The sequence below is a fragment of the Mercenaria mercenaria genome, chromosome 11, assembly GCF_021730395.1.
Source record: "Mercenaria mercenaria strain notata chromosome 11, MADL_Memer_1, whole genome shotgun sequence".
NCBI lineage: Eukaryota > Metazoa > Mollusca > Bivalvia > Venerida > Veneridae > Mercenaria > Mercenaria mercenaria.
The window spans coordinates 4,502,462-4,527,927 of NC_069371.1; the positions used below are offsets into that span (position 1 = coordinate 4,502,462).

Here is a 25,466-nt window from a genome sequence, read left to right on the forward strand (position 1 = left end):
GACAAAAATTCAACATTACTGCAGAGTCTGCAGTACAGGTTTTATCATTCAAACACAAACAGAATAATATGAGCCATATGTAACTAATGTAATAAATTCATAATCTTGAGTGAACCAGGTCTGATTAAAAACAAATCTGACCAAGGAAAAGTTTAACTAACATACCAGGTGGTGCTGTTGGGGGCATCATGGGAGGAACTGCTCCGTCAGCTGTACCTGGAGGTGGTATAAATCCCGGCGGACCCGCCATCTGTAAAATAACATACCGGTATATACACACTAAATACATGTACTGTCATAACAGCATAAATCTATTTTAGTTTTATTTGCCTGCATGACTGAATAGTATAATGGTACTATCTTAACCTGTTGTTTTCCAGGCTAATACTCCTTTTTCTCTGTCACTTACAAACCTTCCCACATGTAGATATTTAACTAAACATTCTAACTTTGAACAAAATTATAACCACAGTCTCTTTATACTACAGACACTTTGCAGCCATGGCAATCAGCAAAACTACTTTTAAAGTGGATAATTTTGCAGCAAGAAATTGGAAACATTCACCAAGTTTATTGACAAATTTTATGTAACAACAAATGGTACTGTGACATACTACTACTGCCAAATTCATTTGTTTTTCACACTTAAAAAAACAAGGAGCTGCGTATTCAAAATGTAAAATCATGCCCCTGGGTGTATGACCAAAGATGTTGGTATTTTTTAGATTGTAAATTTAAAGGTGATTATCATAATTATGAAAGTTAAGGCCATCTATATATATTATATAAGTCAGTTTGTAGGTCTTTCCACAAGGCTTGTTGAGTGTGAGTATGAAATTTGGCCATTTATGAGGGCTGTAAGACCAAAAAAGTTGTTTATCCAGGTTTTAAGTTTGAAGCCAACTGAAGGCGAAGGTCATATGAGGGTCATCCATGGTCATTTATATAACAGTCAATCAGTTTGTAAATTGTAGGTCTTGCCAAAAGGTTTTTTGAGTGTAGAGTATGAACTAAATTGGATCATTTATGTGGGCTGAAAGACCAAAACTGTTGTTTATTAAGGTTTTAAGTTTGAAGGTGAAGGTCATATGGGGGTCAAGGTCATTTATAAATACATATAGGTCAGTTTCTGGGTCTTGCCACAAGGATTGTTCAGTGTGAGTATGAACAAAATTGGGTCATTTATGTGGGCTGTAGGTGACGGACAAATGGGACAGTTCAACTGCTATATGCCTGGGGGCATAAAAACAACTGAGAAAGCAAAGATCCTATCAATTATTTACAATAACATGACTGAACAAAAGAATTAATTACATGATGAAGATTTGCAACTAAAGAGATCATTTATTAATCAGAAATCAATTATCTTTATGGAGTGAACAATTAAAATTTCACATACAAAAGTATTGTGAAAATATTTGCAAGCATTTCTACATAGCATTAACTTTTGGTGTTTCCCAATATTTTGTTAATCATGCAGCATTTTTGTTTCCAACAAAGGTAACTTACAGGAAAAGGTGCGGGTGGTCTCATCATGGGAGGTGGTCCTGTTCCTCCACCAGTATTCTGAAAAAAATTTACTAAATGGTAACATAAATGTTTGAAAGCAACCACTATGATAAAACAAGAGCTGTCTGTCGACAGCATGCTCAACTATTAGAAGAATTGATTAAATATGGGTTCCTAGTCATTTTTCAAATGGTCTTGCTAAAATGATGCGAGCAGAAAAGTTATTTTCTCTTGCCTACACATAGAGACCATGATGGATTTAGCAAGTGTTCAAGATTCAAGGCCATATATCAAACAGTCTAGACAAAATATGAAATGGTACACAAAACTTAACTAATTTCTATGTCAAAGAAGGGCCATAACTAAGCCAAAATCCTTGTCCTAGTTATGTATTCTTGCCTACATATGAAGACTATGATGGTAGACAAGTTGTTTAAGTTTAAACGCCACATGTCAAACAGGTTTCACAAAACATGGACTAGTACAACAAGTGCTGTCAGTTGACAGCGCGCTCGACTATTCTCAGTGCTTGATAGTATAATATAAGCTATGAGTAAAACTTTAACATTACAATAAGCATATTCTAAGTCGAAAAGGGGCCATAATTCAGTCAAAATGCCTGAAAGAGTTGCCTCCTCCTTTTTACAGACTGGGGTCATGATGGTAAACAAGTATGCAAAATATGAAAGCAATATCTCAATGGACTTTGAAAATATTTGGGGTGGTACGCAAACTTTAACATTACAATAAGCATATTCTAAGTCGAAAAGGGGCCATAATTCAGTCAATATCTTTACCTTCACCTCCTCCTTTTTACAGACTGGGGTCATGATGGTAAACAGGTATGCAAAATATCAAAGCAATATCTCACTGGACTCTGAAAATATTTGGGGTGGTACGCAAACTTTAACATTTGTGTGACGCTCACACCGACGCAAGTAGGATAGCTCCCCTATTCTTCAAATAGTCGAGCTAAAAACAGAACCAATTTTCAAGTCCAAAAAGGGCCATAATTTAGGCAAAATACAGTACAGCTAGCGCGGAACCTTCATTTGAACACCCGTCGCCGCGATTCTAATTCGCGTGTTCGTTTTTACTGTCCGCCGCGACGGGTGTCATATCGGATTTTTCGGGTGTTCAGGAATGGTCATTGCCGGAGGCAGCGAACGCCGCGCGTTGCGATGGACGGACGCGATGGTCCGTGGTGGTCGGCCGCGAGGAACCCTGGTGTTCATTCAATACTTTTTGAAAGTATTATTTATTTCATAATTTGTAAATATAAATGCTTAAAATATCTATGCATATAATAACTAATTTTTTAAAATGTATACCTCGTCCGTATACTCGGAATCAGTCGCGATGTGATGATATAATAATTATCATATTGTTTTGTATTTTCTGTAAAATCTTAATTAGAGTTGCATATTCTTCGTTTTGTTTCAACAGTTTTATTTCTATTTTCAGGTCACTGCAAGCGTATAAATCTTTGATCTTATTGTTCAATTCTAAATCGATTGTTGCGTTAATTTTATGTTATTCGCACCTCTTCTAACAAATACCTTACAAATTATGTTTTACTAACACCTGTTTCTTATTCTGTTTTATTTATTACGGTACCTAATACGCTCTTTTGTTTCGCTTGTTTGTCAGTTTTCAGATGTTTAGAAATTATTGGTAAGTTTCTTTACACTGTTCTACGATTGCTACTTATCAAATAGTTATTGTTATTTGTTAGTAATATGTTTAATAATATAATACTATCTTATTTGTTGACAATTTATTTGTTAACAACCTTTGATAAGGTGAATATATTTAATAGAATTTCAAAACTTTTTACTCGAGTCTTTGATTTATTATTTTCATTACTTATTAGATGAATATTTAATACACACTTTTATGATATATGAGACTTAGGTACATACTTTTCGTTTTCGGAATTCCGCATATTGTTGTTATATTTACTTTTTCTATAAACAATAGAAACAGTTGTATTTTTTCTAATTACAGGTAAACGTAAGCGGCGAATTTGGTGTTTGAGAAGAAGACGAATATGAAATTTTTGTTCAAATACAAATAGACAGAGTCTGTTATTTTACACCCTCTTGCTTATTTATTAACTATTTAAACAGTCATAAATGCCACATGGTGACCGAAAGAAAGTCTCCCTTTATTTGGTCTCAGTGTTGTTTATTTTTCTCTGGACCTTCGGGTTTCTGGAGTCATCTCTGTCGTGTTTATTTGTTCTCTGGTCTTTCGGGATGCTCGAGTCGATCCACTGTCTATACATACCGTACTGTGAAGTGAAGTTCCGTCTTATGGTAGGTTTTGACGGGGTGGTGATAGTTAGTGAAGGATGTTGCACATTTCATTACCCCTCAAGCTTTTATTAGTTTACATGTTAGTGTTTTGTGTACTTAAAAGGTTTTATTTTTTGCTATGGTTCTACTTTGCAAATGCGGGCTCTGAGACAGTGTTTTTTTGTGCTCTGTGCTTCCGAGAAATCTACTCTTACCTATTATCTTTATTAACTATTACAATAGCTGTAATTTATTAACATGGGGGGTTACACCGTAAGAAGATTCAAACATCTGTAAAATATCCATTATTGAATTTGGTGTTTGAGAAGAAGACGAATATGAAATTATGTCAGTAAACTGACGATACTAATATATTGTAATAATTAATATCTACACATTCATATCATTATAAATGACCTTTTCTACTGGATGAAACAGAAATATCAATCTGAATGAGAAGTCTTTTGGATGTCAGGTAAGCACAAAAAATTTCCAAGGATATTTAGTCACAGACAGGTACAAGCTAGTAGTATATGTAAGCTGCATAAGGCAATATTTCTAAATCATAGCTGTGTATCTTTGACGTTAACTATCTCTGACGTTATATGTATCCGACGTTATTTGTCTCTGACGCTATATATCTCCAACGTAATGTATCTTCGACGTTATGCTTTTTTGACGCAATTATGTCCTGTCAGCGCTGTTACTAGTCGTCCATTTGTCGTCCAGTCGTTTTTCGTGTTCCTGTCACTGCTTGTTCTGGCCTTGCCATATTTAGCTCATAATTTTAATGGTAATAAAATTAATTCTGTGTCCAGATGTCTCCGTTTTCTCAGTTCGTCAGTTGTGTCTTATCTTCCAGTTCGTCAGTGGCCCACATACTTGTAGTACTAATACTGCGTAATAAAAATGTGCCAAATATGGTAAGGACAGAACAATGACGGGAACACGTTAGGTAAATATGTATTAAAAGAAAAATGTTAAAAACTCCTTGTGCAGAAATATTGCAGGAAAACTAATCAGACACTAATTCTTGCATAGTCTTCACCTGAAACAGAAAAAAACAACATTCAGAATGTGTGCTCAATACTTCCGAAGACCACTAAACTATTCACCCAACGTATCATTTTATATTAATTCCTTAATAAAAATAAGTTACTGAAATACTAGCAGTTTGTAATTCACACAGATATATTGAAATGATTATTGATTATTGATCTTTGAACCTTAAAACATTCAAAGAGAACCTATGTACACTGTTTCTGCATATTCACTTGGAAAACTTGTGCACTTTAAAAAACTATTATGCAGACGTTTTCGAACCAAACAGAACGTTGTTACTGGCAATAAAAATTCGTTACAAAACAGAACGTGTTTTAATTTTAAAATAACTTTTTAGTTGTTAATGCAAATAAATTCATTAGAAAAAGAAACATAGCAACTTACCTTTATTATAATCTTTCAATTTTATGCCAAATTCATAACAAAGATAAACCGTTAAGTGCTAAACAATATAACTGTTAGGTATTGTTAGTATACAAGAACACAAGATTGGAACGAAAATAAATATAACAAAGTACAAAAGTATATACGTTTCTTGACAACGGCTGTACCTGCAAAATAAATTAAAATCAATATGTAATAATACTGAAACAATTGCTCAAATCTTCAAGTTAATATAAGTGAAAAAATAAAAACATGTTCAAAACATTAGAAGTTCTAAAGTTCCGCTTTTGAGATAGTATATCTTATTTGATACCGATCGGCGGATTAATTATTTTTTTCATGCATATGGTGGTCTGACTGTCTCTAGATTTTGTAACAGTTGAGAAAACAGAAAACAAAATTATATACACTCAGAGACAAAAAAAACTTCTATCGGCTATTTTATTTTGTTTATTTTGTTATTAACACTTACGATTATGTGCGAGCTCTTTCTATTTAAAATACGCCGACAACATGTCAAACTTTGACATGTGTTCAGGCAATTATATGAAAAAATCTTGTGAATGTAATCAACGTATCACATTTGATACAATGCGTGTGTAAAACATCCCTTCACACAATTACTTACAATTTGGATATAATTTATTGAAAAAGATATAATCGTCAATGGCAATAAACTAAAATCAAAACATTAAAAATATCGGACGTAGATAACAACAGTTCCTTTACAAAAGAAAGGCCCGTTAAAGGTGGACGAGTAAAATGAATAAATGATATACATTGCATATTTACAATAAATACATTATTATTATAGATGATAAAATTAACAGTTAAGTGCTACAATATACTGTTAAAAATTTAATGTTAAGATAAAACGTTGACCGCGATGGTCCCTCGCGCGTGAACACTGCGAATCCTCGCGGCCGTCCACCGCGAACCGCTGTGATCATGACCGCGAGGGCCGACGGGTGTCCGGCCATCGCAACTGAACACCCGATTTTTTTTTTTACCCGCGAGGGTCGAAGGGTTTTTAAAGGTGCCGCGCTAGCTGTACTGTACTATAGCTCCCCTATTCTTTGAATAGTCGAGCTAAAAACTGAACCAATTTTCAAGTCCAAAAAGAGCCATAATTTAGTCAAAATACTTTCAAGACAGAGTTATTTACTCTTGCCTTATAGATAGAGACTGTTATAATTAACACATGATAAAAGTTTCAAAACCATTATCTGTATATGTCAAACAGTTTACACAAAATATGAACTGGTACAAAAAACTCAACCAAGACTTTAAGTTATAAGGGGCCATTATTGAGCCAAAATCCTTGACAGAGTTGTGTACTCTTGCCTAAAACTGGACATGGGGATGGTACACAACACTTAAGTGTTGAAAGTTTCACTGCTAAATGACAAAGGTTTTGTCAAAATGTGGACTGGTACAAAAAACTTAACCAGGGTGTGACGCCGAGGACGTGCCAGGTAGGATAGCTCTCCTTATTCTTCAAATAATCAAGCTAACAAGAACACAATCTGAAAGTGCTTGATACTAGGCCAGGGCTCGACTTTAACTCTGCACTTGCCCTTAGGGCAGTTTCAACTAAATTTTACTTGCCTGATTCCAATGTTTGATTGCCCAAATGTAATATGATGATGTGATGAGATATAACAATGCAATAGCATCAAAAAGTTAAAACAGTAGTGACATGCTTTTCTGAGAAATATTTCTAGTGATTTTTCATATATTTCCATTTAAAGTTATCAGAGGCAACTTTATCTAAACATGATGTTTGAGGGCTGTGGTCACCACAACCCTGCTTTGCCTCATACCCCAACCTGCTGTGCATCCGCACTGTAAACTTCCAGGAACCGCTAAAGTGCATTCTACAACTTCGTTGTCACTACTAACTAACTAAGTTACTTAGTCCAACAAAATTTACTAAGTCCATACATTTCACTTTTTGCAGAATAGTGTTAAACTAATAGGAGAAACGAGGTCAGATTTGTGTGCATCTTCCGAAACTTTCTCCCTTGCAACACAGACCTGTACGTGATATGCCTGCTGCTGCCTACATGCTACAGACTGGGCACGTTAAAGAACCAGGCTGTCTATTCGCAACGAGCTAGGCTAAGTTAGCCGGACAAGCCTGTATCTGATTTCTGATCTCTCTGTCGTGGGGGCTTTGTCTCACGTACTCTGTCCCTCTGGTCAGATTGCCCCGTGTCTGTACTAGTAGAGGATGAATTATGCGCCCTGTGAACTATGTAAAGCACCTTTGAACGTGAAATTGATCATGAAAAGGGCGCTGTATAAATCTGTTATAATAATAATAATACAGACACATTATGAAATATCCGAGTGCACCGACACTATCGCCGGGAATTATACCATGCAAATTCAAAAGAAGAATGACATATCTCGGCAAAATTTCTCAATTATTCGGTGTACTACTACTTTGTTTTGTTGTTTAACAAAGTGTTTTCATATTTCAATGAAAAACATATCTAAGAAAACTAAATCAACGAGCAAAAAATGTTCTGGTTTCGACTCACCGCCATCTTGAATTACTTTTTCACGACTAAAAAATATCGTTATCATCTTCTACCACAGAATTAGTAAGAAAAACAAATTCGGTGCAAAATGCGAGAAATTAATACTATGTCGAACTATAATCTTTATTGTAATAGTATATTACTTTCATAACTAAGCTCAGCTTGAAAATCGTTGACTAAGAAAAACAATATATTCATGAAATTACGCTCCTTAAAATATTTCCTAATATGGCCCAAAATGTGCACCCCGGCACAAGTGTGTCCATTTGTAACCCACTATATACCGTTGTTTACCATATCTAAATATTTCACAGTCACAGTTTATTTTTTTCAGTAAAATTTATTTACTCAACAAGAAGTAAGAAAACTACACGCCTTATGAAGTATCATTTTGAATTTGTGAAAACTAATTAGCGACGTGACAGATCCAACAGGAAACGTCAGGGCATCCAATAGACGAACTCTTGTAATATATTATTAGTTACACTGCTGGTTGGTGACAGGATACGGGATATACGCTGTCGAGGAAATACATATCAGGGCCTGCGAAGCTCGAGCCTGATATGGATTTTCGAGACAGCGTATATCCCGTATCCTCTTACCAACAAGCTGTGTAACGATTTTATCTTGCCGACTACCCTTTACTTACATGCTATAATCTAATATTTTGTAAGTTAACAAAGCGGCAGCCATTTTTTTAAATCAAAATTCATATCTGAAATGTACTAGCAGGATATGGAATATATCCTGTCTCCACATGACGTCTATTGACCAATAGAAATGCAAGAAACTTGTAGGGAGGCAAGATAAAACTATGTATTGAGAGCCATGTACTGTACAGTACATACAGATATCATTGACGTAAAATTGCAAAGAAAAAGTAGCATAAACCAAATAAAAATGAAGAACAACACAACTTAAAAAAATCTTTAACGCAAATCCTCAAGAAGATTGGTGGTCCAGGAGGTATATTTTGGAATACTTTTTTTCTGGTATTTGTCATAATGCTAAGTATTTATAAGTGAGGTGAAACACTGAGTTAAGTACAGCATTTTCTGCTAACATGTTAAATACTAAACGCTTGAGATAGACAGCCTAGTAACGATTTATCCACACCGTCACGTTAGCTTTAACATTATGCAATGCCCATCCTATTCAGTGCAAATGTGAAAAAAAACTCATCAAATGTATTGGCGGATTAAAATAGTTCTCGCATTTTATTTTTCTTTTCTTCTATTTTGGGACACTTAGCTCATACTCATTACTACAGTTTCATTCTTTTAACTGATTTGACAGTGTGTCTGACTGCTCGAAAATACTTTTAATTCAGCACTGACAATTAATATTCGTGAAGAAAATGTAAGTTACAGACATTTAAAATGGGTCCTGATGTGTGCTGCATTTCAATCATAAAGAAGACCAGCTGTTTCATAGATATACATGTATTAAATGTACTGTACAAGTACTGTTGTATACATATTAACTTGTTAATTTTATGTTTAAACTATACATACAGCTTCTCGTTTAATGGACATTATTCGATCAAATGCTGTTACAATTTGAGATGGACGGTATTGTTCGTCTATTATTAACAGCAGACACGACTTTCTACTTTGGACAGACAATTTATTCAAGGCGCCATGTCTGTATTTAGTTCTCGAAATATTTGATCATAACCTCCGCACAGGAATATTATAATTCTAAAACATAATGGCCATTTACATTTGTTTTTAATGCTATGTTGTATATTTATATATTATGGCGGAGGAATATCCCAAGTGCCTTTCTGGGCATTATATCTGGCATGGGCGGGTGCCTGACATTCCTTAAGCCAGCTTAGCTCCCACACATGAAAGAATTCTACATACTAAGTGAGGTTTCGAACTCACAACAGTGAGAGGCAAGTGATTCGAAGCCAGCAACATGGAAGCCAAAACAAGACTAAGTAGCTGCAATGACATTTTTACCCAACGTTATTTTTGTAGAATTTAAACCGAGTAAACGGAATCTGTACTATAAATATGCAAACTTTGGTGCACCTTGTTTCACCTTGTTTCACACCAGACCTTGCATGAAGATTACTGTATCACATGACTCCTTATATATAAATCGCCGGTCCATAGCTTGTGCTATATGACAGGTCTATATTCAATACATATTTAATGAAATTTAAAAACAAAACTGTGAAAATAATTTTTGATGCCATGTAATATGGTTTGCCAAATAGTCCGGCAATCCATTACATAAGTGTACATCTACAATATAACAACTATCCTATCTATAGCGTCCTGTGTTCATTTAAAACGTGTTTCCGCATAAGTTTTCACATACTGATAAGAGATTCATGAAGTTACACATATTGACACGGTTCATCTTACTACAGAAATTCTTTCATCAACAGGATTTCGTTAGAAATTGTAAGTACATTATGTAAGTCTTGATAAAGTTTTAAGTATAGGTTTAATTTAATCCATTGATTTGATTTATTTTTTTGGAACTAGTGGGCTTATAAAATTTCGTATATGTATATTCACACTGGTCATAGCTTTCGCAGAAGCGGTGGTTCCAACGCAGCGGCGGTGGAGGATTCGTCGCAAAGCGGTGGAGAAATATGGCCGACTGACTACATTTATGCTGTCGTCGGTACGTTTTCTAATGACCTTTACACGTTTGACTGAAAACACCAGTGAGACAGGAGCCCACACGTGTACTCTTCCAACCAGAAACACTTGTTCAGTGCAATTCTTTGTCATTAATGTTAACACTTCTGTACAGTTTGACGAGGGACTGCCGTTTTAGTAGAATTCCCATTAAAAATGGTAAAATCTTGTACAAAACGATCTCTGAGCACGTTTGCAGCAAATCGTAAGTACGGCCCTGTCAAGAAAAAACTATTTCTTTGTAATAGGTGAATTTTCATTACAAACATATGAAAAAATCGACCAAAAATGATTCCAACGCAGTGTGCGGTGGGTACAATTGCAACGCATTACGGTGGATCTTGTTTCTTTAATGTTTGTTATGTACTTTTTAACTTAAGTAAACAGCATTTTCCTGGGATTTTGATATGGGTAGGTCCATGAAATCACTTTGACATCAGACAGCAACAGAAACTTAATGTTTAATGATAATATACTATTGATTTGCACATCCGATCTGTTGAATGCACACACGAAATTATGATTATTAATATTAAAGCATGAAGGTTTTCTTCATTTTCCTTATTATATATAAAATATCAACTGACAATATCGATTGTTTGATTAAATGCTTACCACATGCGACTTTTACATCATAGAACAGACCAACTTATCTAATATACAAACTGACAGGGTTTCTGCTGTCCCTTTGTTTGTTTTGGCCATATAATATCGAAGTCAGGTTCGCCTTGGGGTGGGGGCGGGGGAGTATTCCCCAACACACTGCACATGCTGCAACCATTTGTCATTTTTTTTTAGTTTTTTTTAATCATGTTTTAGCATATTTAAGTATATTCCAAGCTGTAGTTTCTCTTCAGTTGTTATAATAACAATAACTGAAATGAGTTGATTCCTTGTCGTCCTCTTGACACTAGAACAAGGAGTTAAAGGTCTCTTAATATATTTGATTGGCCCTGTGACAGTTTTCAGAGGAAAATGAAGTTTTTGTCTTTCATTTTTTGTAACATTTCTTTCTGCTTGTCCGTTGTTAGTGATTTATACTCCGTTTCTCCGTTTATCTTTCAACCATCAAGATAAAGATTACTAAAAATAAGACCATGGATGTGGCGTATGGCGTTAACAGGCTTTTCTTTTGATTTGACCTGGTGACCTAATTTTTGACACAACATAACAAAGTTTCGAACTTGACCTAGAGATTATTAAGATACAAATTTCATGCACAGTGTGTCTAATCACGTGATCGCGCTACGTCATTTTGAGCTCGAAAGTGAAAGTAGAAAGGTAAACAAAAATTGAAAATCAGGGCGTATTTTTTTTAATGTATATATTGTGTTTATATCGTGCATATGATTCGAAACCTATTTGAAAGTGCTATCCCGCGAGTTCCCCACCAAAAGCTTTTCGTTTTAATGCTATTCCTGTTCAGTTGACTTGCACATTGAGTGCATACTGTCGAAAGTGGTTGAACAGGAATAAAAACGAGAAAGTTTAGGCGGGATGATTGTAGTAACGGGGCTATCACTTTCAAATAGGTTTCGGACGATGTACATGATATTAACACAATATATTGAATAATAAACTTACGCCCTGATTTATAATTTTTGTTTACGTTTCCACTTTCATTTCAGACTCAAATTTAAATGACATAGCGCGATCATGTGATTGGGCACACATATGCAAGTTTGTATCAAATCCAAGCATAAATGAAACCTTATATGGCTGAGAGGGCCAGAACAGATTTGCCCCTTTCAGGGGTAGTATCTCTTGCAATCTGACTAAAGTATTGTACTATTTTATTGAACTGTCAAATGCATATTGATTACATGGGAGGTGCACAGAATATTTTAATCTTCGGTTCATACTCGGTACATTCCGTATAGAATACGGAAAGAAAGAACGACGAGTACGTGTTTCACTTACAATACTAATGATGAAATGTGGACACCTAACCAAAATTTCTTTCTGTAAAACATACGGATAGCACCGAAGGTGGGCCGAATATTATAATATCGAATGCACAGAGCGTGTAATGTATGCACATTTGACAGGTTAAAAATAGCACAATACATATCCTATTACGCTACGCTTAGAATCTGAACACGAGCTATTGATAACCTCGTTCTGACGACCCTTCCGCTAGCCAATCAAAAGCTAACTTACAACATTCTGCACGCTTAAAAAGCCTTGGTTTTTTATATCTACAATTCTTATGTCGTAAGAGGTCAGATAGCCAGTTAGCTCAGTCAGTAGGGCAATTGCTCTGTTAGCGAGGGGTCCCGGGTTCGAACCTTGGACTAACTGTAAGATTTTCTTACTCTTTGACATTCGAACAAGTCGTCTGATTGGTTCAAATAAAAATGGATTTGCGAAAATAAAAAAGCAATATTGGAAATCCAAAATATACAGAAGACGAATGTGAATGGGTCGTTCTCAGATCTTCGTTTACAAGATCAATTACTTTAGTTAGATTGTATCTCTTGAACATATGATGGAATCCGGCTTTTTTAATAGGAACCGAGATCTTATTGTGACTTAATTTGTGTGTAAATGTAGTTAAAGTCGAAAGTAAAATATCACTGCTATCATGTTCATAAGGTGAACATTTTGGCTCTTTCGGGGATTAAAATCTGTTGAAAATGAGGTCTATATCGTGTTCAGAAGAAATTGTGGACGGACGACGGACGGAAAGACGACTGACGAACGACGGACGAAGGGCAATCAAATAATCTCATCTTGTCACTAAGATTCTGTGGTAAACGTCTAAAAATAAAAGGATATTATTGAAGAAGAGGTGATTTGCCTCCTTGTTAAAAGTCCTAACTCCTCCAGTAACACAGCTGCTCAATGGCATTTTGTTAAGGTATGCTACCTATTAGTAATAGTATTGTACTTTAGTCAAGTTAGTTTATCATACGATGCAAAAGTCTCATGTGATCAAATCAGTAAATTAATATCGTCACTTGATATTATGTATTTACGGATGTGCAAATCAATGTCATATTTATTCTATGCAGTTTCTGTTGCTATCTAATGTCAAAGTGATTTCATGGCCCTACCAAAATTCTGGAAAATGCTGTTTACTCCAATATAAAGTCAATAGCGAACATTAAAGAAACCAGATCCACCGTAATGCGTTGCAACTGTATCCACCGCACACTGCGTTGGGATGATTTTTGGTTGCTTATTTTGTATGCTTGCAATGAAAAATCTCCAATTACGGAGAAAAAGTTTTTGCTTGACAGTGTCAGACTTACATTTTGATGCAAACGTGGTCAGGGGTCGTTTTGTACAAGATTTTACCATTTCTAATAGAAATTCTACAAAAACGGCAGTCCCTCGTCAAACTGTACAGAAGTGTTTACATTAATGACAAAGAATTGCACTGAACAAGTGTTTGTGGCTGGAAGAATACACATGTGGACTCCTGTCTCACTGGTTGTTTTCAGTCAAACGTGAAATACTCGTTAGAAAATGCACCGATGAGAGCGTAAATATAGGCAGTCGGTCATATTTCTCCACCGCTTCTGCGACGAATCCTCCACCGCCGCTGCGTTGGAACCACCGCTTCTGCGAAAGCTATGGCCAGTGTGATATTGTCTATAAAGAGTTTCAATATAACATGTAATCAGGCATAATCATTCTACATATGCTGAATTATATATTGATAATTATATAACAATATGTCTAAATCAGTCCTTTACACACTCAAGATGTCTAGTTGTTACTTTATATTTATTTCAGTGCCTGAAGAGCAGCCATCTTTCAAACCAGTATGTGTTGTATGTAATAGTCAAAGGACCCTTTATTAAGAGTGTATTATCGCAAATATAATGGCGTTGGGTGAAATCAAGGGTTTTCCTGCGTAGAAATTAATCGAGGTCTTTGGCTAACGCCATGATATTTACGATAATGCACTATGCTGTTATACATCGCCATAATTTTCCTGTACTGCTCAATGGGAAAAACTATGCCGTTATACATTGTCATACTTTTCCTGTACTGCTCAATGGGAACAACTATGCCGTTATACATCGCCATACTTTTCCTGTACTGCTCAATGGGAACAACTATGCCGTTATACATTGCCATACTTTTCCTGTACTGCTCAATCAATGGGAACAACTATGCCGTTATACATCGCCATACTTTTCCTGTACTGCTCAATGGGAACAACTATGCCGTTATACATCGCCATACTTTTCCTGTACTGCTCAATGGGAAAAACTATGCCGTTATACATCGCCATACTTTTCCTGTACTGTTCAATGGGAACAACTATGCCGTTATACATCGCCATACTTTCCCTCTACTGCTCAATGGGAACAATTATGCCGTTATACATCGCCATACTTTTCCTGTACTGCTCAATGGGAACAACTATGCCGTTATACATCGCCATATTTTCCCTGTACTGCTCAATGGGAAAAACTATGCCGTTATACATCGCCATATTTTTCCTGTACTGCTCAACTTTTCCTGTACTGCTCAATGGGAACAACTATGCCGTTATACATTGCCATACTTTTCCTATACTGCTCAATGGGAAAAACTATGCTGTTATATATCACCGCAGTTATTTCTATACTGTTATGAAATCAATACAGTTTTTTTTCTGCTATCGGTACAGTTCCTGACTATCAAAGGAAAATAGTTACACCATACGATAATTATATAATTCATCAGTTATTTTTTACTACAGGTTAATTTAAAGCTAGATTAAGTAACATTCAGAAATATCAATTTTATTTTTCAGAAAAAAAATATTTGAGATTACTGCCAAGTAAAGGACAATGTCTTCAGAAGGATCTATAGTACCGCTACACGAGTTTCACGCGTTTGTTGTGCGATGTATGAAGGCGGTTGGAATCTCGGAGGAGCATGGGTCGGCCTTGGCGGATCTCCTGGTTTCAGCTGACTATCGAGGCCACTACAGTCATGGTTTAAACAGATTAGGTGATATATTGAATCATATACAACACGACAAATAAATAGTAACCATATCTATGTATCTCGCGCTCGCGCTAGCCAAAGAGCTATAAAAATAAATATTATACTTCTTTGCGCTAGCGGACATTTATTTCTTCTTTTTTTCCAGTTTAAATTTAAAGTAAGACTTATTATTATTTTCGATGTGCAGTTTTTTCCACGTAACTAGAAAGTATTATAAATGCCGAAATCGCAAACAGTCTCCGTAAGTTGCCGATTGTCATCACGAGCCCACTACCTAACATTATAAAACTTATTCTTCTTTTCTAGATATGTATCTCACCGACGTGAAAACAAAGACAACTGTTGCGTCGGGAAGTCCAGAAATTGTTAAAGAAACCGTAGCAACTGCTGTGGTAGAAGGAAACAATATACTCGGTACATTTCGTTCTTGCACTTGAAATAATTAATACTCTGTGAAGAACATATTATCAATGCGTAATATTTAGTCCACAGTTTCAATCATAAATGCATATTAGCAACTACTACGAACATTGATAAAGTTATATTTCAGCCATTGAAATAATTTAGAAAATGCAGTCGCCGCATTTTATAATCTGTGCGTGTAGATCGTGTATTCTGATCGACTGTTACTGGTTAAACTATTAACATTGAATAAGTGAAAAGCTGAATAATATCCTTACCTTCCCTCACTGTCACATTTAATTGCCCTGTCCGTTACTGAAGTGACTTAAGGTGGTGTAACGGTTCTATTACGAAGCCGAAAAGGGATTTTGTATTTGTTTTTGCTATACCACAATCAATCAAAAAGCCGGATGCAACAAAATTATGTCTTAATAAAAAGCTGAAATACTTGTCACATGAATTTGACATAACAAAACCATGGTAATTTATCTGAGAGGTTTTCAGGTCCAGTCATCGGCAGGTATTGCATGGACCTTGCAATAAAGAAAGCAAAGGAAGCTGGTGTCGGTTGGGTCTCGGCAAGAGGTATAATCTATTCTTCTTTGCAGCGCCCGACTTTCTGTTTCCTAATTTATTGTATTGTATAACTCCTCAGGATACGTTCGATTCCGCCTTTAGGTATATGTTCATTGACTTTTTACAGTACATATACCTTTAAATGGACTAGCCTTCAAATATACCTCGCCGCCTATCTTTAACTTCTTTAAGCATGCTGTAACAGTCATTGCTGATGTTGAATACTTTGAACTCGGATGTTTTTCATACAAAAAGTCAGTTTAAATCCCTGGGTGTAGCATGCCCGGCTTTCAAGTATTTTCTCTTTGTTAAGCAAGTAGCTCTGATTGCATTGTCCCCCTTGCACAAGGCGTTTAAATAAACGTATTTCTTGTTGACTGACAATTTCTCATACATTATTCCGTACTTATATTCCAAACAGGTTCTAATCATTTTGGTATAGCAGGGTGGTATGGCCTACATGCGCTAAAACATGGAATGATTGTGAGTACTAGCTATACATCAAGCATGGAGTCCTTTTTAAATTTCACGCAAATTCCAGCAGTGCTTAAATATATATAGCATTATCACATTTTCATCGATTCCTTACACCATAAAATGCACGAAAACGGAAAACGCCATTTCGTGATATTGTCACAATGGTTTAACTTTTCAACCGCGAAAACGCTATACGATTGCTTAATCGTACGATTTTCTTGGTAATTCACTTCATCTTAAAGCTGCTCGCCCTCAGTTTGGTCGAAAATATTCAATTTCACAAAAGCAACATTTTTATAACAAGAATGTAAAATGAAAAGGCATGATCAACAAAATAAGTGAAAATCTACGTAACGTTCTGAAAAATGGCTTATGATAACAGGTTTACTGATTCACCGCTCTGTATGGCTATATTGGAAAAAATATTAAACCGTTTGCAACGCTTTACTTTTTCCTACATAACCATATAGTGCTGTGAATCCGTAAACCTTTCTGCGGGCGTGCAGCTTTAAGATCTATATGCATCAATACAGCAATGATTTGCGCCAATGTCTATGTTAATACTAAGTTTCGCTTAGCCTATCGTCACATAGACTGATGTTCTTTTTTATGTCATATACCATGTCTCTTTCTTCAAGGGCATGGCGTTTACAAATACTTCTCCATTGCTGGTTCCAACAAGAGCCAAACAGGAAGTGTTGGGTACCAATCCAATTTGTGTTGCCGCGCCAGCCATAAACGGTGACAGTTTTGTGTTAGATATGGCAACTACTGCCGTTGCTTTAGGGAAGGTATATTAATATTTGTTTTTTTATGTGTTCGTTTATCAGATGCTCTGTCCGCAGAAAGTTTCAGTAAGTAGATAATAAAATTATAATATATGCGTGTCTTTGTTTACGGTATATTCAATGATGTAAATATCTAATTGATGTAAAGAATATTATGAATAAGGTTGTTATGCTACGAAAGTCCGTACTACGAATTTCCTCGAGCACATATATAACACGACGTATTAGTGTTTAAGAGGTATATCATCATTTTTACAAAGAAAAATACAGTTTTAGACATTTAAATTTTCATTCAAAAAGTTTACTTAAGAACTCGATGTATGTCTGACAGTCTAGATATGAATATAAAAACAGGCATGACGACTTTCAGATAGAATTAGCCGATCGGAAAGACCAGCCAATACCAACAGGGTGGGCAGTGGACAAAGATGGGCAACCTACCACAGACCCTAAAAATGCATCAGGACTAAGTCCTCTAGGAGGAGCAGAAAATACATGTATGTTTGAAAGCCTTAATATCTAAATACTTGTATATCTGTCTATAAAGCTGAAAACATGTGCTCTATGTTTTATATCTATTTGGTTTCTGTTCCGCTGTTCAAACGATTATCTCCCCTATATTTACATTACTCTTTACTGTAAGGGAAGACAACTGCGTAGAATTTTCATCCTTAGTACGCAAGTAAGTCTAACATTATATCTGTTCTATATTTCTCTTACCTAGCCGGGTACAAGGGTTATATAGATAAACATTATGTCTGTCTGTTCTATATTTCTTATAAACATTATATCTGTTCTAGGGTACAAGGATTATATGGATAAACATTATATCTTTTCTATATTTCTCTTACCTAGCTGGGTACAAGGATTATATGGATAAACATTATATGTGTTCTATATTCCTCTTACCTAGCCGGGTACAAGGATTATGCAGATAAACATTATATCTGTTCTATATTTCTCTTACCTAGTTGTGTACAAGGATTGTATGGATAAACATTATATCTGTTCTATATTTCTCTTACCTAGCTGGGTACAAGGATTATATGGATAAACATATAACTGTGCTGGTACATGATTATAGGGATAAACATTATATCTGTTCTATATTCCTTACCTACGTGGGTACAAAGATATGGATAACAACATTATATCTGTTATATTCTCTTACTAGTTTGGTACAATGAATTATTATGGATAAACATCATATCTGCGTCATGTCAGGTACCATGTCAGCATATCTGCTCCATGTTTCTATTATCTAGCCGGTTTACAAGGGTTATATAGATAAACATTATATCTGTTCTATATTTCTCTTACCTAGCTGGGTACAAGGATTATATGGATAAACATCATATCTGCATCATGTCTTTACCATGTCAACATATCTGTTCTATATTTTCTTATACCTAGCTGGTACAAGGGTAATATAGATAAACATTATATCTGTTCTATATTTCTCTTACCTAGCTGGGTACAAGGATTATATAGATAAACATTATATCTGTTCTATATTTCTCTTACCTAGCCGGGTACAAGGATTATATGGATAAACATTATATCTGTTCTATATTTCTCTTACCTAGTTGTGTACAAGGATTGTATGGATAAACATTATATCTGTTCTATATTTCTCTTACCTAGCTGGGTACAAGGATTATATGGATAAACATTATATCTGTGCTGGGTACAATGATTATATGGATAAACATTATATCTGTTCTATATTTCTCTTACCTAGCTGGGTACAAAGATTATATGGATAAACATTATATCTGTTCTATATTTCTCTTACCTAGCTGGGTACAATGATTATATGGATAAACATCATATCTGCATCATGTCAGGTACCATGTCAACATATCTGCTCCATGTTTCTATTATCTAGCCGGTTACAAGGGTTATATAGATAAACATTATATCTGTTCTATATTTCTCTTACCTAGCTGGGTACAAGGATTATATGGATAAACATCATATCTGCATCATGTCAGTTACCATGTCAACATATCTGTTCTATATTTTTCTTACCTAGCTGTGTACAAGGGTAATATAGATAAACATTATATCTGTTCTATATTTCTCTTACCTAGCTGGGTACAAGGATTATATAGATAAACATTATATCTGTTCTATATTTCTCTTACCTAGCCGGGTACAAGGATTATATGGATAAACATTATATCTGTTCTGTATTTCTCTTACCTAGCTGTGTACAAGGGTTATATGGATTAACATTATATCTGTTCTATATTTCTCTTACCTAGCTGGGTACAAGGATTATATGGATAAACATTATATCTGTGCTGGGTACAATGATTATATGGATAAACATTATATCTGTTCTATATTTCTCTTACCTAGCTGGGTACAAAGATTATATGGATAAACATTATATCTGTTCTATATTTCTCTTACCTAGCTGGGTACAATGATTATATGGATAAACATCATATCTGCATCATGTCAGTTACCATGTCAACAAATCTGCTCTATGTTTCTATTATCTAGCCGGTTACAAGGGCTATATAGATAAACATTATATCTGTTCTATATTTCTCTTACCTAGCTTGGTACAAGGATTATATGGATAAACATCATATCTGCATCATGTCAGTTACCATGTCAACATATCTGTTCTATATTTCTCATACCTAGCTGTGTACAAGGGTAATATAGATAAACATTATATCTGTTCTATATTTCTCTTACCTAGCTGGGTACAAGGATTATATAGATAAACATTATATCTGTTCTATATTTCTCTTACCTAGCCGGGTACAAGGATTATATGGATAAACATTATATCTGTTCTGTATTTCTCTTACCTAGCCGTGTACAAGGGTTATATGGATAAACATTATATCTGTTCTATATTTCTCTTACCTAGCTAGGTACAAGGATTATATAGATAAACATTATATCTGTTCTATATTTCTCTTACCTAGCTATATCTGTTCTATATTTCTCTTACCTAGCTGGGTACAAGGATTATATAGATAAACATTATATCTGTTCTATATTTCTCTTACCTAGCTGGGTACAAGGATGATATGGATAAACATTATATCTGTTCTATATTTCTTTCACCTTGTCGGGTACAAGGATTATATGGATAAACATTATATACGTTCTGTATTTCTCTTACCTAGCTGGGTACAAGGATTATATGGATAAACATTATATCTGTCCTATATTTCTCTTACCTATGTGGGTATAAGGATTGCATGGCGGATAAATACCATATCTGAATCATGTCAAAGTTATATCTGCTCTATGTTTCTATTATCTAGCCGGGTACAAGGGTTATGGGTTGTCAATGATGGTGGAGATTTTCTGCGGTATACTTTCTGGTTCAAATTACGCTCACCATGTAAGGAAATGGAAAGAATCTCACAGACAAGCTAACCTGGTAAAGTTAACAATTGTCACTGAACGACTTACACGTATCGGTCGGTAATTAGTAATTTCAGGTAAATAAAATAGAGTTATTATAATAGAAGCTTGATCTGGGATGCTGTATTCAGCTCGAGTGGATTTTGCTAGTTCGGATATCCGGCCTGGCTAAATTCACGAGAGCCGAATACAAAATCCCAGATCAAGCTACTGTTAAAATGGCCCTTTTATTATATACCTTCGCCATTTTGTGTGTTGTTTTGTTACCGAACGAAATCTTCAACTTTTTAACAGTTTATCGATGTTGAAATAGAACTGAGTCTAGGTTTTTTGTGTAAGTAGTCCGGCTACATGCACTACAAAAGGTATGTAATAAAAGAGCTTATTTCTACTAACCAGCTTCAAACGAATATCTTCGTTTAAAAATAACATAATGTATATAGCATTTAGTTTACAAAATCACTTTTTTATCCACAAGTGGTTTGCGATCGTCTTTTTATAATTCGAACAACATATTACTTTTTTCAGGGGCAATGTTTCGTTGCAGTAGATCCTAACGCATTTGCGCCAGGATTTTCAGAGAGATTAAGCGATCTCATGGACCACTGCAGGGGTCTGGAACCTGTAAGTTACTGACTTTTTAAGGCCAAACAAGTTATATCGACCAAATTTCAATCCGCACAAATTTGATTATTTATTTTGGAGGTATTCACCTAACCATGTAAATTGCTCAATTTAAGACATCGAACCTTCGCTTGTTTATATGACCAGTCTTTCCTCAGAGACTGAGTGAGCTCATGAACCGCTGTAGAGTATTGAACCTGTACGTACATACAAGTTTGTTTATGTAACCGAAAGACAGAATTATCAGATGGACCGCTGTAGAACTCAAACCTGTAAGTAAATGCAAGATTGTTTATGTAACCGAAAGACAGAGTTATCACATGGACCGCTGTAGAACTTGAACCTGTAAGTAAATGCAAGATTGTTTATGTAACCGAAAGACAGAGTTATCACATGGACCGCTGTAGAACTCGAACCTGTAAGTAAATGCAAGATTGTTTATGTAACCAAAAGACAGAGTTATCACATGGAACGCTGTTGAACTCGAACCTGTAAGTAAATGCAAGATTGTTTATGTCACTGAGATTTCCTGAGAGGCAGAGTTATCTGATGGACTGCTGTAGAATCTTGAATTACAAACGAGTGAATTTCGTAATCATTGAAGGCAAGCATATTTAAGCAAATACAAAATAACGTCTTTATCCTGTTATATATCGGAAATAATCCTAAAACATAAAATCTACAACTCTAATCTTAAATTTATAGGTATTATTTTTTCTTTTTTATTTTTAGTGTGTTTTTGTTTGTGTGTATGTGTGTGTGGGGGGGATTGTTTTATTTAATTACAAAGGTACTTCATTAAGGCGTATGTATTTTTTGCGATTTTTTTTTTAAAAACGAGTAGATGTCAATAATGTCTTTGCATGATTTTTTTTATATTGTTTACAACATACATTGTATTTGTAGAAATATATGAGAAATTTGATAAATGTACTTTTAGATTTATAAAAGATATCACCAAAAATATTGAAGAGACGATTTAAGTTTCAATTATAGTTACAATTAAAAATATTACTTTCCTGAAATTGTTGGTAACAAAACGATAAAAATGTTTCTATAATTCAGATTGCGGGAAGTTCAATGATATGATGTAAGGATTAAATGAGCAAAATGTTACACTCTAACAAAAATGGTGAGATTTCAAACGCAAAAAAGTACGATTTGAACAATAGCACTGGCATACTTATTTGTGAAATTTGAAGCAAAAAACCCACTTCAACCAGTCAAAAATATCTTTAGCAAATGTACTTCCGGTTTAAAATTTTGTTAGAGAGGAACAGTTCACTCACTTAATCCTTACAGCATACGACTGGACGTCCTTGGGAGAGGACCTCCCATACATGGAACAAGGGCCATGATTTTGGTCTGGCTGAGAGTGATATCTCTTATAAAACTCCAGTTGTACAACTTCACTTGCTGAATACTATTCCTATGTTTCATAATCCTGGGTCAAATACTTTTTGAGATACATGCGACACAAACTTAAGCCCTTTTTATGCATAGTTTTGACTAAGTCAAGGGCCATAACTCTGTTTTTGCTGCATGAGAACCAATAAAAACACCAAACGCACCACTTTCTGTGCTGAATCACAATCCTGTAAGGTTTGAGTCAGATACTTTTTGAGATATGCGTGACGCAAATTCGGACTGACGGACGGACAAGGGCAACTCAATGTGCCCACCTCCCAAAAAATAAGGGGGGGGGGGGCGCAAATACTGTGAATAACACTTGATGCATAAGCACTAATATATATGACTTTTTAATACAGGCTGATGGTGAATCGGAAGTGCTCGTTGCAGGCGATCCAGAAAGAAAGCACATGGAGAAATGTGACAAGCAGGGTGGAATTCTGTACCATCCAAACCAAATAAAAAATGCTGTACGTTCTAAATATGTATTTACGTATAATTTGATTCGATATCATGTGTGCATTTTCAGATATTCACCGTTGTGAGCATCTGAATTCTAAATGTAGGGCAAGAAGCCCATCCAGTTAACGCAATACTACAAATGTACCAAATTAAAAAAGAAATATTTGAAATATACAAATGGCCGATCTGTTTTCCTGCATCAGATAGAGACTTACCTGAAGCCTTCTTTCCACATCTTTACTCATCTATTAACTGAGCGAAATTGTTGAGTAAACACCGTTTGTAAATCATAATCCTTTCAATGTTATATCAATGGAATGGAAAAGTAAGCTATCTGTGTTATCTGCTATACAGGATAACACAGTCATGCATCTAACAGTCCTGAAATTATTTTCTTTGATTTTCCCATATTTCTAGATATTTTATCATACTTTGACGCATATATATGAGTAGCAGAGATTGTTCCCTTCCCAGCAATAGCTTTCTCAACATATTTTACCCTGTGAAATTCTGTGGGTTTTAACTTTTCATTAACAAAAACGTCTGTTAGTTGACATCACAAAAATGGCACACTTTCCCCAAGGGCATTAAAGATTTGATTTTTACATATTTTTCTTTTGAAAGTACTGACCGTTGCAGTAGTTATGCATGTTTTTTTCATGCCTAGAGGTAAAAAGTGCATTGTTTGAGTTACTATGAACTTAGTCACCTAATCCTACAATAAAGTTTTAGCGGAGTTGTCTCCATTTTTTTCCAGATATTTTACCCATGATATTTTTTTCAGCTCAAATAACTTTTTTTTCAGAAAATGATATTTCAAATACTTTTTCAGATTGTGTACTTTGACACAGTTAACTACATAGTACATACATGTATCTATAATAGATAGTGCCTAATTAAAGTTTGTATTTTTAGTTTCAATGCCTACGCCAGAGTTATAAAACGTAAGAGCCCTTAATAATATGTATGTGAATCTATTGGTCCTTTTATTGGGACATGTCAGGTGCCGCTAATCAAGTGGTCCGAAAGTTGAAGAAATAATATTTAAAATTATACAAGTTCTATACAGTTTATACTACTTTGTTTTAGGTCAATTGTGAAACAATTTCTACAACTTATATTTATCACTCTCGACACCCGGTTCCTAATAGAATCCATCGCCACGAAGGTAAGAGAGAAGAGAAGCCGAGCAACGGAGCTACTGTTACCATTTTTTTACGTCTTTGGTTTGACGCGCCCGGTGATCGAACCCACGACCTCCAGAACTCGAAGCGGACTCTCTACCACGAGGCTGTTAGTTCTTAACAAGAGATATTATGGTTTCATATAAAATAAAATTTCAATTCTGGTACTTCTTTTTCAGAACGATATAGCTGCTTCGTTAAGAATTGAGCCCATGAAGACCATATAGAAATCTCGATTAGAAGTATTTCACCATCCGGTTGTCATGACGTACAGAAAACCCTACATGTGTTTGTGTATTTTTTGTATACAGACTATTAAAATAGGAGTATGAAGCTATTTGATAGCTTTCCTAACTAGAGAAAAGAGCGGTATTATAAAGGGAAGTAATCAATTTACTTTGAATCAGGATCAGGATAACATCCAATTTTCATCACGGCAGTTAAGCTATTTGCTCAGTGATTCTCAGTGAATGGGGAATTTGAAACATGTTTTATATGCCCGTTTTGGAAAAACGGGACGTATTATGTGATGGCGTGTGAGTCTGTCCGTACATCATAATTCGTGTCCGGAACATAACTTTATAACCATTAAAGGCTCATAATGTGGCTGCCACATTTTCAGTTATGAACATGAAATACATTAATTTCTGACTTGTTAAATCCTATTTCTGATAATTAGTTTCTTTAACATTTGTCAAAGGTTTGAATATTGCTGAATTTACCAGAATGTTTTATTGAA

The 25,466-nt window shown here is 35.1% G+C and overlaps 2 protein-coding genes across 5 annotated transcripts in view; one reads left to right on the forward strand and one right to left on the reverse strand.

Moving 5' to 3' along the window:
• Positions 1 to 7,962, reverse strand: part of LOC123532253 (pre-mRNA-processing factor 40 homolog A-like) — a 71,923-nt gene extending 63,961 nt beyond the window's left edge. For 2 of the 4 annotated variants that reach the window (XM_053518414.1, XM_053518417.1), the window contains exons 1-3: positions 7,799 to 7,819; positions 1,510 to 1,566; positions 166 to 250 (exon numbers count right to left, since the gene is read on the reverse strand). In XM_053518414.1, coding sequence (XP_053374389.1) covers positions 166 to 250; positions 1,510 to 1,566; positions 7,799 to 7,804 — 148 coding nt within the window. In that variant the 5' untranslated portion in view covers positions 7,805 to 7,819. Of the gene's footprint in view, positions 1 to 165; positions 251 to 1,509; positions 1,567 to 7,634; positions 7,653 to 7,798; positions 7,820 to 7,941 lie in introns of those variants that run through there. The other 2 variants (XM_053518415.1, XM_053518416.1) reach the window with 2 other exon arrangements.
• A 2,133-nt stretch (positions 7,963 to 10,095) lies between these two features.
• On the forward strand, positions 10,096 to 25,466 carry LOC123531915 (uncharacterized oxidoreductase YjmC-like). The gene is made up of 11 exons (XM_045313216.2): positions 10,096 to 10,215; positions 15,212 to 15,411; positions 15,715 to 15,822; positions 16,315 to 16,395; positions 16,808 to 16,869; positions 17,502 to 17,654; positions 18,022 to 18,148; positions 20,945 to 21,063; positions 21,576 to 21,671; positions 23,441 to 23,551; positions 24,907 to 25,466. The coding sequence occupies exons 2-11, from the start codon at positions 15,249 to 15,251 to the stop codon at positions 24,952 to 24,954; spliced, it is 1,068 nt and encodes a 355-aa protein (XP_045169151.2). The 5' UTR covers positions 10,096 to 10,215; positions 15,212 to 15,248; the 3' UTR covers positions 24,955 to 25,466.